Genomic DNA, 16,258 nt, shown 5'->3' with positions numbered 1-16,258 from the left:
TGAGTTTTACTTTGAAATCATGCCAAAAATTTGTCCTTGGGGGGGGGCCTTCCCATAAATGGATATCTGTTATTTAGGCTAGGAATTGAGCAGATGTGCTCAGAACGTGCCTCCCTTGTGTGTTGCTGAAGCTGGCATCCTTTTATCAGAAAGCTAATCCAATGGGCTCAGGCTGGCCATGTTAGAGGGGTGTTACAGAGGTTTTCTTATGCTTTTTCTATTGCATTTTTACTGTTTAATCAGTTCTCTGTTATCAGACAACATTCAACAATAAAATTATATAGACACTAAACCCACTCCCCCCAAACCTGTACTGTATTTTGGGAAATAGAGAAAAAAGAGGAAGTCAGCTTGTCCCATACTTTTCCCTGTGAAATGAAAGTAGTTGTGTGCAACAGCAGCTCTACCTTGAAGAAAATATAGGGACAACTGAAGGTGCCATGTAAGGGAGAATGCAGGGACTTTCCTTCTATTAATGTCTACAAACATTTGTTACCTCAGAGATGCTCAGGAAATGGTAGGAGGAGACAGGGTCGTACATTGTGTGAGACTGGGAATCGGGATGTCTATTGCAGATCAGCCTGCAAGGGCAAGTACTTATTTATGGAAAATACTTTTTAATGTGCTGGATTCTTTCATTTGTGGTTGAAAATTTTGGTTCCAAATAACAACTCTAGATGAAGAATTATAGAATTCATGTTGGAGCCAAAGAGTCTGATTTTCGGAAAGGAGCAAGAGAGCACAGCCTTTCTCCCTTTAGAGCATCAGGAAAGTTCAGAATGATAAATGGGTAGTGGTGAGAGACTTTCTCCACAGGAATGAGAAGATATTAGCAGATATTGGGCTGAAACTATTAATTAATTGTTCTTAAATTATGTATGCATATATACCTCCCTTTAATTTTTTCTCCAAAATGTCGAAAGTATGAGGAAAAAAATGCATGAGCACTTCTATCGTTCTTACTGGAACGTAACAGCAAAAAAGTAATGTTTGGTTTGCCTTTTTTTTTCCTTTCTCTCTCAGGTCCGCACCAGTGTCCTACCTGATCACAAGGAACCAAGAGCAGATGTTGGAGTAAGCATTTTTTTTTTCATTAATTCCGCCCCCCCCCAACATCAGCAGACACAGACACCCAGTGAAGAGAAATGGTGCTTTGCCTAACTTCTTAGCAGGAGCTGGCAAGCTTTTTTAATAGCAAAAGTTGTGTTAAATGAATAAAAAAACCAAGGCAAGAATGGTAGTCTTGGTGATTGATGTAATCCCATTCACATATTTCTTGCAAATCCTTTTCAGCTGAAATTATCCTGAGGCAAGCACAGCTATCTTGACTTCCTGTTACTGCCATTCAAGCAATCTGGATGAGATTGAGAGCTTGGAGTTGCATTGCCTCAATGAGCCTGGCCTGTCGCCTTCTAGTTTTCATGTGCAGAGAATAAAAAGTTCTGCTGTAGGAGTTGCCGTTGGGTTCACTTTAAGAAATGGCACTGGTGACATACGGAGAACTTATTTTTTTGTCTAGGTCTGGAGAACTTTTCCAAAGGTATTAGGATGTCATTTCTGCGTATGTGAAGGCTAGAATCTTCCAGATAAGACGGACACCTTATGGCAGTGGGAAATGTTGGTCCTGCTAGAGCTGAATAAAACACCAAACACCATCTGGGTCAGCCATCAGACCTATATCTACAAAAGCTAAAAATAACTGGATTTTTAAATTTTTAGCCTAAGGTGTTGACTTTCCTGCATTACCAGGGCTTTCTTGGCATACTTTCCAGGACTTTAGCTAGTGTTTGAAAAATCTGTAGCTTGGCGGCAAGTTAGTCTCAGTGAAGTAATCGATGTATTTCAACTTTTAATATAGCTATTATGGAGACTTTTCTCTTTGGCTAGCTGAGATTATTCATCAGACTCCTCAAGACACATATTTTAAGATGTATAATTGTTAAGTACCCCACTAGCAAAATTACAGAGGAACATTGCTCTGCAATTAGCATTACAGCAGCGGTTCTGTTTAAAGCCTACTTTTCAAGCTTCTCCAAGTCACATGTGCAAGTTTAGATTGGTTTGTTGACTGCCAGTTCAGCCCCTGGGGTAGACTATTTGTATCAAAATCATATGGAAAAAGTGTTCTCCAACATTGTTTGAAATTAGACCCCTTGAATATTAGCAATTATGCTTTTCATTTGGGTCGTGGGTTTATTCACAGTTTAATTTTGCAAATAAATCCGAATTGCATTGTCAGGCAAATAAAATTTTATTCTAAATAAGCATAAAAATATGAAACAGACAAATCCGTAGAATTTTTGAAGACCATGAAATTATTCGCCTTTAATTTCATGATGCTGGAGAACTAGATATGACACTCAGAGATGGTTAGTGGGTACAATGACCAAAGCTCCTAGATCATGTATGAGAGCAGTGTAACTGCTTCTTAACCCTGATCATATGAGGACTCTGATTTAGGGATCTTAAATGGGTTTGTAGTTCTATTGTGCTGCAGAAAGAAGCCCCAAGTGACCCAACCTCTATTAGTTTCACTCCAAATATCCCTCTTCCTCTTTCCAAATGATAAGGTTGCAAATACTAGCACTCAAATGGCATGAAGTGTCTGAATAAAGGCTACTGTATAGACATGGTGCTGTGGAATGTGTTCTTATCGTACTAAGAAGGATGTGCTCTTGTAAGAAGAGAACTCATCTGAGCTAACTGTGCCACTGTAGAGTTTTAGTGAAGAAACACTGTCACCTTGACTGATCAAAAAGAAGACAGAACTATCTGTGTTTTCATTCCAGCAAGGCTGTGTGTCACACCTGAACATATTCCTTGTAAACATGCATGTTTCATTTTGTCAATGAAAACTAACAATGATCTTTGTATGGCTGCGATATTTTTCGCTATACATTTCCTATAGGCCTTTTTTTCTTCCTTATTTCTTGTTCAGCACTTAAAAAATTAATGGAAATGGTCTCTTTTCTTTCCTCTTTGTTTTGTAGCGAAGCTTCCTGGGCTGTACAACTTTTAGAGTAGGAGACTTGGTGAAATCAAAGGAGCAACAGTTGACCCTTACCCTCAGGTAAGTGTTTTCTTCTATCGCAAACCATATTGAATTAATAACCCATGGCATTTGATGATTGCTGCTTGACTGTGTTTGAAACTCTGTATTACTTCAGGTATATTAGATGTCAGCTTCAACTGCTTTTGTTTCTACCATGCACAAAGTCAAAATGAAATACCAATTCTTTAAGCTGGAGCTTGCCATGTGTCAGATTAGAAAAGGTTACTAATTTTTTGGTATGTTGAGCTATGGAAGAATTGCAGGGAACTTGAAGTAGGGGATGTTCTTTCAAAGTTTCCTGTAGAAAGGAGCATAATGTTTCAGTTTCATTAGATGTGTGTGGTTTAAAGAATTAACACTGTACAGTTTGCTGCTTTATTTACTAGACTTATTTAAATATGGTGGACATTATGACTCAAGGCTTCTCAAGGCATGTGAAATAGGTTGCAGTCTCCTGAGTGCATAGTGACACGCAGCTGAATTCAAATGGCACTGGGGCGGGTGGTGTACAACTCTAATTATTGGCACAGGGTACAGATCTGCAGAGGAGTCAGAGCCAGTGTTCAAAAACTGAGGCTGGGCTGAACAGATATTTATAAAGCTGTGCACTGAACAAAAAAAAATAAATTCCTTTTTCACCCCCAATACTGACTTGCATGGCTTAAGACAAATCAAGATACAAATCAAAGCTTTTTGAAGGTTAGGGGAAACCTTTTAGGCAGTGATTTTCAGAATGAATTCATTGGACTTCATTTAGTGCAGGGATTTTGTTGAGCTGATTTTTGCAAGCATGATGGAGGCTTATTTGGGATTACTGGGTAGGTACAGGTAAGCTTTACAGAACAACTTCCCAAAAGCACTGTGTTTCTACATAGGCAAAGTTTTGGGAGGAAGGAAGCTCTGACTAGGAAAACTGAGACAATGGTATAATTTCTGCCTGGGATACTGTACATGGGTGCTGTAGAAAAGTCGTGTTATACTCTTTATCCTGTGCACATGAAGTCAGACTTGATTTGGCTGAAAGCCCAAATTACAACCCATTTAGTGATGTTGTGGTACTGTCACTCTGTCGAGGATGCTGCATTTCTTTGAAATGGAAATGAAAACCAAAAGTTTTTTGGTTTTATTACTGCAACTGCCTTCCTGTTGTAACAACAGTAGTGCATACCTGTGTGTAGTTTACAGGGCAAAGTTAACAAAATACCTCGATTTTAATTTCTCCCAAACCCAGAAAATGCTATGCCTAACAAGAAGATAACTTTGTTTTCTAACAGACAAAACTGATCAGATGAAATGTGAACTGATGGAAATGTGTGGCTAGGTAAACAAATGCCAACTTAGTGTTTGTAAGAGTCTGTTCTTACAGAATTTTAAATTGTCTCAAGTTCTTTAGACAAACTTTGCCTCTCTGATTGACACACTGAAAACTTGATCTGGAAGAATGCCTCTGACAGGTGCCATAATAATCGACAGGATTTAAAGTTTCAGGAAACTTTGAACAGAATAAGTATTTTATATCTAACCCATCTAATTTATAAACAAGAAGTTCAGATGGATAACTAATATGCAATAGATAATGGATTGCCAGGTTAGTTTCAGCCAAACATCTAAGCCTTTTCACATTTGCTTTTAAATAGTATTTTTGGTCTCGTATGTCCTCTTTGTACAGCTAATACTAGAAGAAAAATATTATGCCAATTCCAGTTAATTTGCAGATACATTTAATGGTAGGTTTTAGTTGGTTGGATTTTTTTTTTTAAATCCTAACCTTTTAAATGTGGGCTTGTTTCCTGATTATGGCTGTTTAGCAGCACAAAATCAGTAATAATTATCCACATTTCTTCAATGACAGTTTAACCAGGTCAGTCTACTAATCTAAACTTGCTTTCTTCTAATTATCCTATTATATTATTGCCCCTCAGAAGTAGCATGTCAGAGCATGCAATTCTATTTAATTCTTGTTGGTTCACTTTGGATGGGAGTTTACCAGGGAGTGCCTGTGACTGAGATACTCCTTTGTTAGATCTGACGTGGAGATTTAAGGATCCGGAAATAGCTCTGTGATGTGCCCTGTAAATACTGGTGTAATTATAGAATCTGGTTACTTTTCCACTGTTTTTTTGCATTGTCTGAGGTACAATGTAACAATATAAAAGTGTTTTCAAATAAATATTGTATTTTTCTCAGTTATTTTGTGGAGGGCTGGCATACATCTACATCCTTACTGTTGACAAGCCATGTCCTGCTTTTTCCCTCTCCCCACTGTTGTACCTTAATAGTGATCAGGGACACAAGTTACAAGCCTCTGCAAAAGAAGTTCTTATTTTGATTGTCCTTTCTCTGCTATAAAGGTGCCCTAAACTGATGACTGAGTGTTTATTGTAGATGTGAACATCTATATGTAATTATCAAAACCTGAACAGGTTAATTTCTAGAATTGCTCCAGTGCTGGTAATGTCGACAACTGATGTTGGCAGAGAAATTTAGTTACTAGAGACTTGGGATTCCAGTTTCCAATATGAAATTTATAAAACCAGATATGCTTTCTATAGCTTTGGATATTTCATTTAGCACTGGTAATGCAATGCCACTTGCTTGCAGCTTGCTCATAGGATTTTGATGATGAACAGGATTAAAAAGGCTATTGAGTAAAACAAAAGCCTTATTCAGTAGCAGAATATTTCTTAATATTGACTATATGTTACAATGTATACTTTTTTGTTTTAAGTAAGCATGCATCCTTTTTTTCATTGTAAATGAGAGTTAGGTATGCTGATTGCTATTTTAGTAATTAACACACTTTTTTTTTTAGTTGATTTTAAGTTCAGTTTAGAGGGTCATTTTGCCATGCCTTTCTTTTAAGAACAGCATAATCTGTTTTTTCACTTGATTGAGGTCTATGGCCTTTTGGAAAGGACTAGCAATTAGTACTTCCATTAGTTGCTTTCCCTGTTGTGGTAGTTTGCCCTGTTTCCAGGCAAGGTCCACTTTAACTTGGGTGATATAGGTATGATTTCCAGTAAGTTAAATGTAAGAAACAGCAAAGGAAGAAGATAATAATGCTCCTTTGTGCTCTCTGTAAAAATAAGGTCCATCTGTCTGAGACGCTCCTCTTAGTAAACAGTACAAAAACCTAAGGAGGCTACTTCAGAACGAAACTAGGGTAATATCAATAGCACTGGGATTCTTTAGCCCCTGTTAGCAGGAACAGTATAGCGATGGAGCTATCCATACAAAAACAAGAACGAAGAGAGAGTGCATGAATTATATGAATTATCTGAGAAAATGTGCTTGTGGATGTGTGTCAGTTGTGTACTGTACAGATTTTCTTTAACATGTGGCTGTACTTGACCTCTTGGACAATATCTATTTGCCTTATCAATCTGCCTTTTTTAGCTGTCTTATTTTTCTTAATCTTGGGCAGGACCAAACCTGTTTCCTTTAATTAGAGGAGATAAACCATAGTTATTTTTGAAAAGTTCAAAAAAATAACTCCAAGACTCCATTAAAAAAAGTCCCTGCATCTTCCCTCCCTCCTAACACTGTCCCCCAAACACCTTGTACTTCAGTGGGCCAGGAGACATGTAACTGCCCTGCAGTAGTGGTTCCAGTCACAATGTTTAACTAATTAGAGAGAATATGAAAGCAGCACGCTATTTTTTGCAGTTCTTTATGTACATACAACTTCCTTAGCAAATGATGACTGTAAAATGCTATATATTTGTTATATATATATTTAGCTGCTTTTCCCTATTAAAATTCAGTACAAGTCTGCTTACAACTAGTTTTATTTGGTCTCCATCCTGAAATTGCCTCTTGTCTGCTTCATGTCATGTCATCCACCCCAGGAAGCAGGTGAACAATGGCTTGGCTTGGCTTTATAAGCAAATCTCCCATAGAGCTGAGGTGAGACTTGTTTTGACATGAAGCTCCATCAGCAGTACCTTCAAACCATGAAAACTGAGAGGAATTAGAATGCAATGGAATGTTATTTACCGGTGGGCTTGTTTAAAAATGGTATTATTGCAACACGGCCCACTGTGAATTCACAGAATAAAGATTTTGCTGCAAGTGCAATAGGTTTGTGCTTGCATATTTAAAAATATATTACATCAGTGGAGAAAATTATTTTATGACAATCTGCATGTTAGTCTGTACTAATTGCATTTGTTGTGTATAATGCATATGTTGTATATTGGAGAAGGGGGCTGCCTGCTAGACTGAAAGTCAAACAGTTTGCTTTTCAGGCAGTCACTCATTTTGTCATTTATAATTAACACAAATATGTAAATACACAGTCTGCTCTTTTTCTTTGTGTTCTTGAACTTTTTTTTTTTTTTGAAGAAAGATATAGCCAAGGGAACCAATTAGCAGGCCTAAATTTGCATATTCAACATGTAGCAATGAGACTTGATGAGAACAGCAGTGGAGGCAAATGGCTGCTATTCTCAGTCCATCTAGCTCAACCTGCTTTTCCACCACTAGCTTGTTACCTTCTTTTTCTCTGCATGCCTGGGCCAGCCTTTTATTGCGAGAAGTATTAAGGTGGGCACGTGTTCCTGCTGCTCGTGGTGGTGCTGGCTAGCTCCTTCCCTCACGTTTGAGGGAACTGATACTGACCTGGTGATCCTTAAGAACTTAGGATGGTAAGGAAATCCATGTGTATAATAAACTTTAATATTAGAAGCATTAGTAAGTAATTGTGGTTTTAAACCTGAGCAGGTTTCATGACAGCTTCAGAATTCTCTGGGTTTAGCTCAGCGAGTAGAACAACGTTGCTTTTAACGCTGGTAGAAATCCTTTTTTTTTTTTTTTTTTTTTTTTTTAATTCAAACCATACTGTTTCACTCGGAATCACCTCTGCAAGGTTCATCAGAAGATGGGTCCTTGGTGACTCCAGTTTAGGTGAGTGCAGACTGTCAGGGGATTATGGCTGTGGTAGGTGGAGTGAGCACTGCAGTGTGCAGTCATGTTGGACTGAATGGTTAGGGATAGACTGAAACATTGCCAGCTTTGCTGCCAAAGCCTGAATCCTGTGATACTAGATTCCAAGTCTGGTGTAGAAATCACTCTTCTAACACTGCCTCCTTTTGGTTATATTCCAAATACAGATGCTCTGTGGACAGATCACAGAATATTAGGGATTGGAAGGGACCTCAAAAGATCATCTAGTCCAATCCCCCTGCCGGAGCAGGGACCTAAAGGAAATTACCCAGGAATGCATCCAGGCGGGTCTTGAATGTCTCCAGAAAAGGAGACTCCACAACCTCCCTGGGCAGCCTGTTCCAGGGCTCTGTCACCCTCACTGTAAAGAAGTTTCTTCTCAAGTTTAAGCAGAACCTCCTGTGCTCCAGCTCACACCCATTGCCCCTTGTCCTACCATTGGGCATCACTGAGAAGAGCCTGGCTCCATCCTCCTGACATTCACCCTTTATATATTTAGAAACATTAATGAGGTCACCCGTCAGTCTCTTCTCCAAGCTAAAGAGACCCATCTCCCTCAGCCTTTCCTCATAAGGGAGATGCTCCACACCCTTAATCATCTTGGTGGCTCTGTGCTGGACTCTCTCAAGCAGTTCCCTGTTCTTCTTGAACTGTGTCCATCTCACTACCTGATCATCTAATCCACACTTCCTCAATTTGGCAGCAAGGATGCTGTGCGAGACCGTGTCAAATGCTTTGCTGAAGTCCAGATAGACCACATCCACTGCTCTACCATCATCTAGCCACCTGGTTGTAATGTCATAAAAGTCTAGAAGGTTGGTCAAGCATGACTTCCCCTTGGTGAAGCCATGTTGACTGTAATGACCCCCTTATCCTTGGTGCCAGACAACTGGTGCTCCTTGTCCCAGGATGCTAAAACAAAAAATTTAAAAAAAAATCAATTTTCCAGCTCCATAAGCCAGATAGTGTTTGAGCCATATATGAGTTTCTTCACATTGACACTTTTTATTGCTGTATTCCCTATCCCCACTGTCCCTACACAGGTTTGTCAAGGTGCAATCCTTTGTCCTGTTGGTCTCTAGTCTAACTTGTCTCGTGACTGTAAGCAGTTTGATGCAGGGACAGTCTTCACTGCACCATATGAGTGCAGAGTGCACTATTCAACTTTCTTAAACTACAGCAAATACACTGATTGTATCCTAATGCATTATGAAGTGTCCTAAAACCAATTAATTATTCTCCCGATGCCCTGTTGGACAGTGTATATGTGTGAGATTGTCTCTTCCTGTCTGTCCAGGCAAATGACACGAAGTGTACGCGTATATGTGTGTTGTATGCAATACTCTTTCTGTTAGTGCAAAGTAAAATAATATAGATTTTTATCTTATTTAAGTGTGATCACTAGGCTTTTTTTTTTTTTGCACTGCATCATTTCTGTTTCTCACTTTTCATTGTCTTTCAAGCAAAATTTTAATCTCGTGTTGTTGCTTGAAAGTTTTAAATGTATGACATGTCTATTGTTTGAAGACTTACACACCAGTGGTATTTTAAATTCACAGTGTCTGATACAGCTAATGACTGTATCTCCCTGGACATTTATAGAGCTCTGTTGATTTGTGTGCCTGTAGCATTCAAAAGAAACTTCGGGGTTTTTGGTTTTTTAAATTGTGTTTTCAGATTTTACTGTGGAATGATAAGAGGAATGGAGGAAGGAGTACACCTACAATGCAACAGTCTCACTGTTTAGTCTTCCTCTGTTGCATTACCTTCTCTTGCAGATCCTGGATGTTTCAAGTTGTAATATCACATATATACTAGATCAGAAAAAGAGTGATTTTTGAGAAGAAAATTATTGAAAAAATTGATATAAAGTAAAATTAGATCAATCATATTTTTTAAAGATGTATTGAGAAAGCTCCCAAATACACATTGCCACTCATGCAGGCAAGCAGCGTAATCCTCGCTGCCATACTGAGGCCAAGCCTCTAATAACAGCGACAAGGGCGAATATTTAGTGTTCTAAAGACAGACAAGGACTGAGAAAGTGTAACTGGCATTTCCATTTTTATTTTGTTTTACTCAAGCAACATGCTTTGTTAGCTTGTATCGGTTCATTTGCAAACTGAGCTCTGTTTTTCTCAACATTTGTTTATACTCTTAATTTGCGCTGATGCAATTTTAAATCAGATCTGTATGTAGGTCAGTCTCAGATACTCAGATCTCTTTGGCATTAGAAAAATATGTTTCCTAAAAAAACAGTACGGGTAGGATTTTACTTGTGGAAATCAAATGAATACAACCTTTTCCTTTCAGACCAGAATAACAGCAAAGAGCTGTTGGATATTTAAGTCAGCCTGGTAATGAGCTCATCCGCTTGTCACTTTGATGGGGACCCGTTAAGCTGTTGAAAAACTTTCACTCTTATAGCCAGGCATTTACTGTGATTTTTAAAGGTATATGTGATTCACTAACGTGTTGTATTACCTTTCTCCTTGGAAGTGCTGTGGTCCACTTGTTGAAGTAGCCTCTTTTGCGTGCTGATTTGATACAGGAAGGAGAAAATAAATGAAGTCAAACCACTACGCTGTAGCAACTCGAGGGAATGCTCTTCATTCAGAAGATACTTAAGTTGTTCTCATGCATGTCAAAATTATTATGTATTTTTGCTCTTAAACACCCTTTGGACATTGAACCCTTCTTCCTCATTACTTTTGTATACTTTGTTAATTAACTTAGGCTTCTTTGGTTGCAAGGCAATCTGGAATGGATTCATTTTTACTTGCTCCTTTATTTTATTGTCAGAAATGGGTTTAACTTAGAGTAAACGAATAAAGTAGTGACATGCGTAAAATATGAAGAATTATGTGTATTTTGCAAGGTTTTATATAAGAACACATTTAATTTGAATAGTTGCAAGACGAGTGTATTCTACTGAGTCACATATTAAAGCATAATGGTTTGCAACAAAGTAATTATTTAAATTTGAAGCTTGGGGGTAGCTACGTTTTGAGACTTTACTGTAAAAAATGAAAGTTTTGATTTAGCATGATAAATAAGCATCCATGCCTGAAAAGATTAACAGATGTGCTTAACTTTAGTCAGTGTAAGGACCTGGCACACTCTGACTTAAGGCCTTATACTGTGTACAGAAATACAGATTATGTCAGGTTGTGGGAGCTCAATGCAGAGCCAGGGCCTGGGGTGGTACCTCCACGTAGCACTGCACAGCACACGAGGGTGTACCAGTGGGTCAACCCTCCAGCTCTAGTCTGTCTCCTGGCTGGTGAAATGAGGAGAAGGGTGTTTGGGAGATTTTTCCTTCCTATGCTAATATACTATGAGAACTGTTTTTTGAAATTCTGGAAGGGTGTCTGTGTTGCAGGGGGTTTTGGTGTTTCCTGTAGCGAGGATTGCGCTAGGAATGAGGCTTTTTAAATGGAAACAATTTTTTGTAATATTAGTTTCTGAAAGTTTTTTTTCCTTTTTATTTTTTTTAATTGCCAGCCCTCTAATCCCTCTCCTGTATATTCCTTTGTCCTGCTTCATCTGTTTTCATCTTCGCTTCTGAGGTTATACACATTATTGCCCCGAAACCCTTTGTTTTCATTCTTCTTCCACTCTCTGCTTTTGCTTTACTTTGCTTTCTGCTAAACTTATTCCTGTCATTTTTTTTCCCAATTTTTGCTTAGTGGTTGTTATACTTCCCACATTATTATTAAATTATCTGTTACCTTTCCTTCCTTCCTTTCCTGAAATCCAACTGTTTAGAATAAGCCAGAGGAGACAGACTGTGCCATTAACCTTGGTGTTTTGCTACCAGTGAAAGCTGAAAAAGCATTCAGTATCTTTTTGGAGTTTAAACTCTTCCAAAAGGTAGTGAGCAGTACTCTGTTTGGAGATATAAATCTGAATTGCTATTTATTTTTGCCTGATTGGAAGTAGACTATTTGTGGAGATGATAATAAATGAATTAACCTGGAACTATATTATCTTCTCCCATATAGTTAAAGAAATTGAACTGATTCTGAATAATTACTCTGTGGAGGCCCTACGAAAGGAAAAGTGATATTCAGATGAGTTTCATTATTTTGGTTTAGCAGGAAGTTTATTAATATACTGAGCATGTCCTTTCTTTGCAGATTATGCTAGGAAACAGCAGTGTACTGTGAAGTGAGATTGCAGGTCATAAGTGAGATATTGGTATAATATGTTACAGCCCTTTCTCTGACAATCCACAGACAGAATAATGGCCAGAATGAAAACTTGGCAATGTTCGTGGATTCTTCCATCTTTTATAGCACTTACTCATCCTCAATTTCATGATGAAAACTTTCATTGCTATAAAGAATTTGGTGAAAATAAAATATGCCTCACTGTTAATATTTCCTTTATGATTGTAAATAACGAGTTCAATACAGGTGACTGCAGCTATACAGAATGGAGAGGGGACTAAATGCTTACTGACAGTGTTTTTACTGAAGGAATGCGATGTTGCAGGTGACCCAATGTCATGGGTGTTTTTTTTTCTAGGACTTCTGATGGTGGAAAGACAGTTGGTACCATTGAAGTCAATCTTGTGAAGATGGGAGAGCTAGAAGATGGGGAAACGGACCACATCACAACAGATGCCCAGGATCAAAAGGTAGAAACTCAGTTCATTGCACAAAGTTCATTAGAATGATCAGCTGTACCAAATGCCTAAATGACTAATTCCAAATTGGGTTAAGGACTTAAAAAAATTATGGAATAAAGTACTAGGTACACTTGATCTCCCTAAACTGTAAAAGTAGTTTTTCATTAAAATGTACAGGGTAGTACTTTATCCACAGTTTCCTAGTCCTTCCCCTTCTTTGGAAAAAAAGAGCTGATTTTGACTTCAGTTGCCCATATTTAATCACTCCTGATCATAAAACTGTCCATAGAGACACCATAAATCTGACTTCTTTTTCCTTTGGACAGTCCCTCTGTTTTCTGCCCTTGAAGTCCTGTTCATGTGGATTTTTATATGCAACCTGTACCCATAATACTGAGAACCGGGAAAGAATGCCAGACAGGCAAACCAAAGGAGAGGTGAATCCCCTTACAAAGGGTTCAGGTTCAGCTGCATTTCGTGGGAGCACACAGTGGTGGGGAAAACCAATGGGAAGGATGGCACAACAGCGGTGCCTCAGAGTGCTGGCATAGGGCAGTGTTGACTAGAGGGTGCATGTAGGAATTCTGAGTGGAGGTGCTCATGGTGTGGGAAAAGAGGAAGGACAGAAGGGCTTGGAAAGAGCAGAAATGCTCTGAAGTAGGCATTCTGGTTTTGTACTATACAACTTCCGCAAGATATGTAACATGAACTGTTTTTTTCAGCCTTCTCTTCCATTATCTTTTTTTTTTCCATTTCAGAATTTGGAATGAGAGTTCTCACAATTATTTGAGATGTAATTAATGAGCTTGAGGGAGCCAGAAGGCTTTAATAACATCTTTTTTTTAGGGGCTTCTAATACTTGACAAGAAAGACCAACCTTGCGGCAGCTGTCTTTTCTGTGGTCTTTAAAGGAGTCCTTAGTTTTTATGGATTAGTTGCATCACGGAGTCTTCGTTTATATGTTCATAGTGAGGATGCAGTTGTGAGAATGTAGTTATTGAATTACTTCAAATAAATCAGTTCTGAATTAGATTTGGGAACTCATTAGATAAACTATGTGCAGGGAATTCCTCATGAAAGAAGAAGGAGATAGTTAAATCCACTCTAGCAACTTGTAGAGAGTACGTCATGTTTTGCTCTTTGCTTCGAGCTCTTTAACAGAACATCTATAAATTGAGGAAACCTTGGGAACAGAGCTCCCTGTCACCTTTAGAAGCTATCTGTTGAGTTTTTTTTCTGACTGGGGGAGGCGAAGCATTAGAATACACATCCTAGTACATTTGACATAGCTTTACACTTTGATTTTTATATAATCTTTTAATACTTTTAGATGCTGGTCTTATCAAAGAAATCTTCCAATTCATTTGTATAACAAATTAATCACAAACCATGAGCACGTTTTAAAGAATTTTTGTGGTTCCTACTCTCCCCTTGTTTAAAAATTCATGGAGTGTGTTCTGATGCACGTGAAAACTGCCTTGTCAAAAGAAACCTCTCTGAAAGCACAGAACTTGTCAAAATTATTTTAACCTCTGCCATTGTATTGGTAGGATACCTGTTTTATTATGGAATAGCTGATCATGTTTTGACATTTTTTCCTGCTATAATTCTGATTGTGTTACAGTATATTGGAACAGAAATATTAAGATAAAAATGTAAATTATAATTAAGGGTTGGGAAGTTATATTATCAGTGATTTTTTTTTTGGTCTGCCATTTATAAACTGCCATGAATTTCATTGTAACACCTGAATGTGTTACATTTGTGGTTGCATTTCTTTCGTAGTGTGCATTGGTTCGTGAATGTACCGCCACTGAAGGTGTGAGTGGTAAAGAAAACTTGCCTTCATTAAATGCAGGTAAGTATTCTAACATCCATAAAAGATGACTCTTGCAACACTATATCAGAACCTGAAGAAGTCACAAAGATTTGGGGCAGAGCTCTTAAAAGGCTCTTCAAATGATGCACAAATGTTTAAGATTAATATTTTAATGTTTTATGCAAATTTGACAGTATAACTTTACTGAGAAAAGTGAGTAAAATTTTCAGAAATGTCAATTATGCTTTCTAAAATACTGCTAAAATCTCCCACTCCTACCTCTTTACTGTTCAATGATTTTCAAGGCTGTCGGTAACTTCAGTGGGCATGGAATTAACCTCATAAGTTTTTGTCGTGTCATTGCATGACATTCTGTTAAAGTAATTATGCATTATTTGCAACTGAATACCCTGGAGAATTAATCTCTCTCATAGCTGATGAAGTGGCCATTTCGGTTTGATCTGGAAGCTATATGTCCTAAAATGAAGGAAGCTCTTGGCAAGGCTTTCTCAATTCTAGGTCAACGCTGGGCTTGAGTGTAGAGTGTTGAATAGATCTATTTCTCTTTCATTATACTGAGAAATATTACATGCTGATGTGCTGCACCATAAAAGTTTTATTAGCCCAAGTTTATGAATCTCCATTACTCTGCTGTAACAGTGTCACAAACAAGTTATATGGGTCATCTGAAACCACAGCGCTGTCAAGAATTCTGTGTATTTGCTGCACAGAGCTGAAGAGAAATGTTACTGAAGTTTTGAAACCTTTTAAAACCTTTACTGAAACTTTTTTGTGTGACTTCACTGATAGGACAGGAGACTTATTAGAGTAGCTTTGCAGTCCAAAGGAGGCACTAGAGACCTCCAAAAAATAGATTTTTCCATGTATGTATGAATGCTGTCATTTTTTTCTGTGATTTGTTGAGACTAGATCAGAAGCAGGGAATAATTTCTTTTTCAGAAGTGCCATTTCTTTTCATTGGCTCAATGTGAGACTAGATATGTTTGTGGAAAAAGCTATTAATTGAGAATTACTAAATGCACAGGAACTACATCTGGTGCCAGAAATTCCTGAACTGAAAATAGCTGGAGACAGGGAGAGTATCTTGAAACTCTAGGTATCTATTTATGGCTGCTCTTGGAGGCAAGATACAGGGCCAGTTGAACAATTTGGTGTAACCCAGTGCAGCTGTTCTTGGATTCTGATTCTGCATGTCATCCAGATAAGTGGGTCTTAAAGAAATGACATTTCTCTTCAGAGAAAATGTTACTGATTCACAACTGGTTGTTTGGCGTTTTTTGGGGTTTTTTTTTAAATTTCCTGCCTCTGTTGGGTGAGTTTGACTGGAGGTTTTTTGTTGGGTTTTTTTTTTTTTTTATTTTGGATGGGGAAATGCTGTAGTTTGGGGAAATGTATTTTGTTGGAACTCTTGAGGTAGCTGTCAGGTTTATGAATAATGAAGTTTAGATCACTTTGTCATGAGTATTTGCATGTGATTCTAGAGTATATCTAAACAGTGCTTAAGGTTTCTACATTTATTGCTCTCATATACAAGCACACAACATAAAACCAAAACCCCCAGCCCACCCAACATCACTAGCATTTATAAAGTTGAACATACAATGGAGGTTTTTTGTCATTTTTTGGTTTTGAAAATAATTGAGGGGAAAGAGCAGAACTGCAGATGCATATACAAGAAATGACAGCAGGCAGGATATTGGAAAGAGTTTTCAGTCACAGGAAGTTTGTTCTAATAAATACTTATTCTTCAGTCTGTTTCCTGTACTTGTGACTTCCTCTTCTCACCACA

The 16,258-nt window shown here is 38.0% G+C and overlaps 1 protein-coding gene across 1 annotated transcript in view; it reads left to right on the top strand.

The window, feature by feature from the left end:
• Positions 1-562: 562 nt before the first annotated feature.
• Positions 563-16,258, top strand: part of LOC104532648 (type II inositol 3,4-bisphosphate 4-phosphatase-like) — a gene marked incomplete at its 3' end in the record, with an annotated part of 33,271 nt that continues 17,575 nt past the window's right edge. The window contains exons 1-5 of the mRNA XM_010177903.1: positions 563-589; positions 1,024-1,074; positions 2,991-3,070; positions 12,527-12,638; positions 14,415-14,487. Of these exons, the coding sequence (XP_010176205.1) occupies positions 563-589; positions 1,024-1,074; positions 2,991-3,070; positions 12,527-12,638; positions 14,415-14,487 (343 nt within the window). The remainder of the gene's footprint in view (positions 590-1,023; positions 1,075-2,990; positions 3,071-12,526; positions 12,639-14,414; positions 14,488-16,258) is intronic.

This window comes from Antrostomus carolinensis, unplaced genomic scaffold (assembly GCF_000700745.2).
Source record: "Antrostomus carolinensis isolate BGI_N321 unplaced genomic scaffold, ASM70074v2 scaffold24211, whole genome shotgun sequence".
Lineage (NCBI taxonomy): Eukaryota > Metazoa > Chordata > Aves > Caprimulgiformes > Caprimulgidae > Antrostomus > Antrostomus carolinensis.
This window is presented reverse-complemented; position numbering and strand designations above follow the sequence as displayed.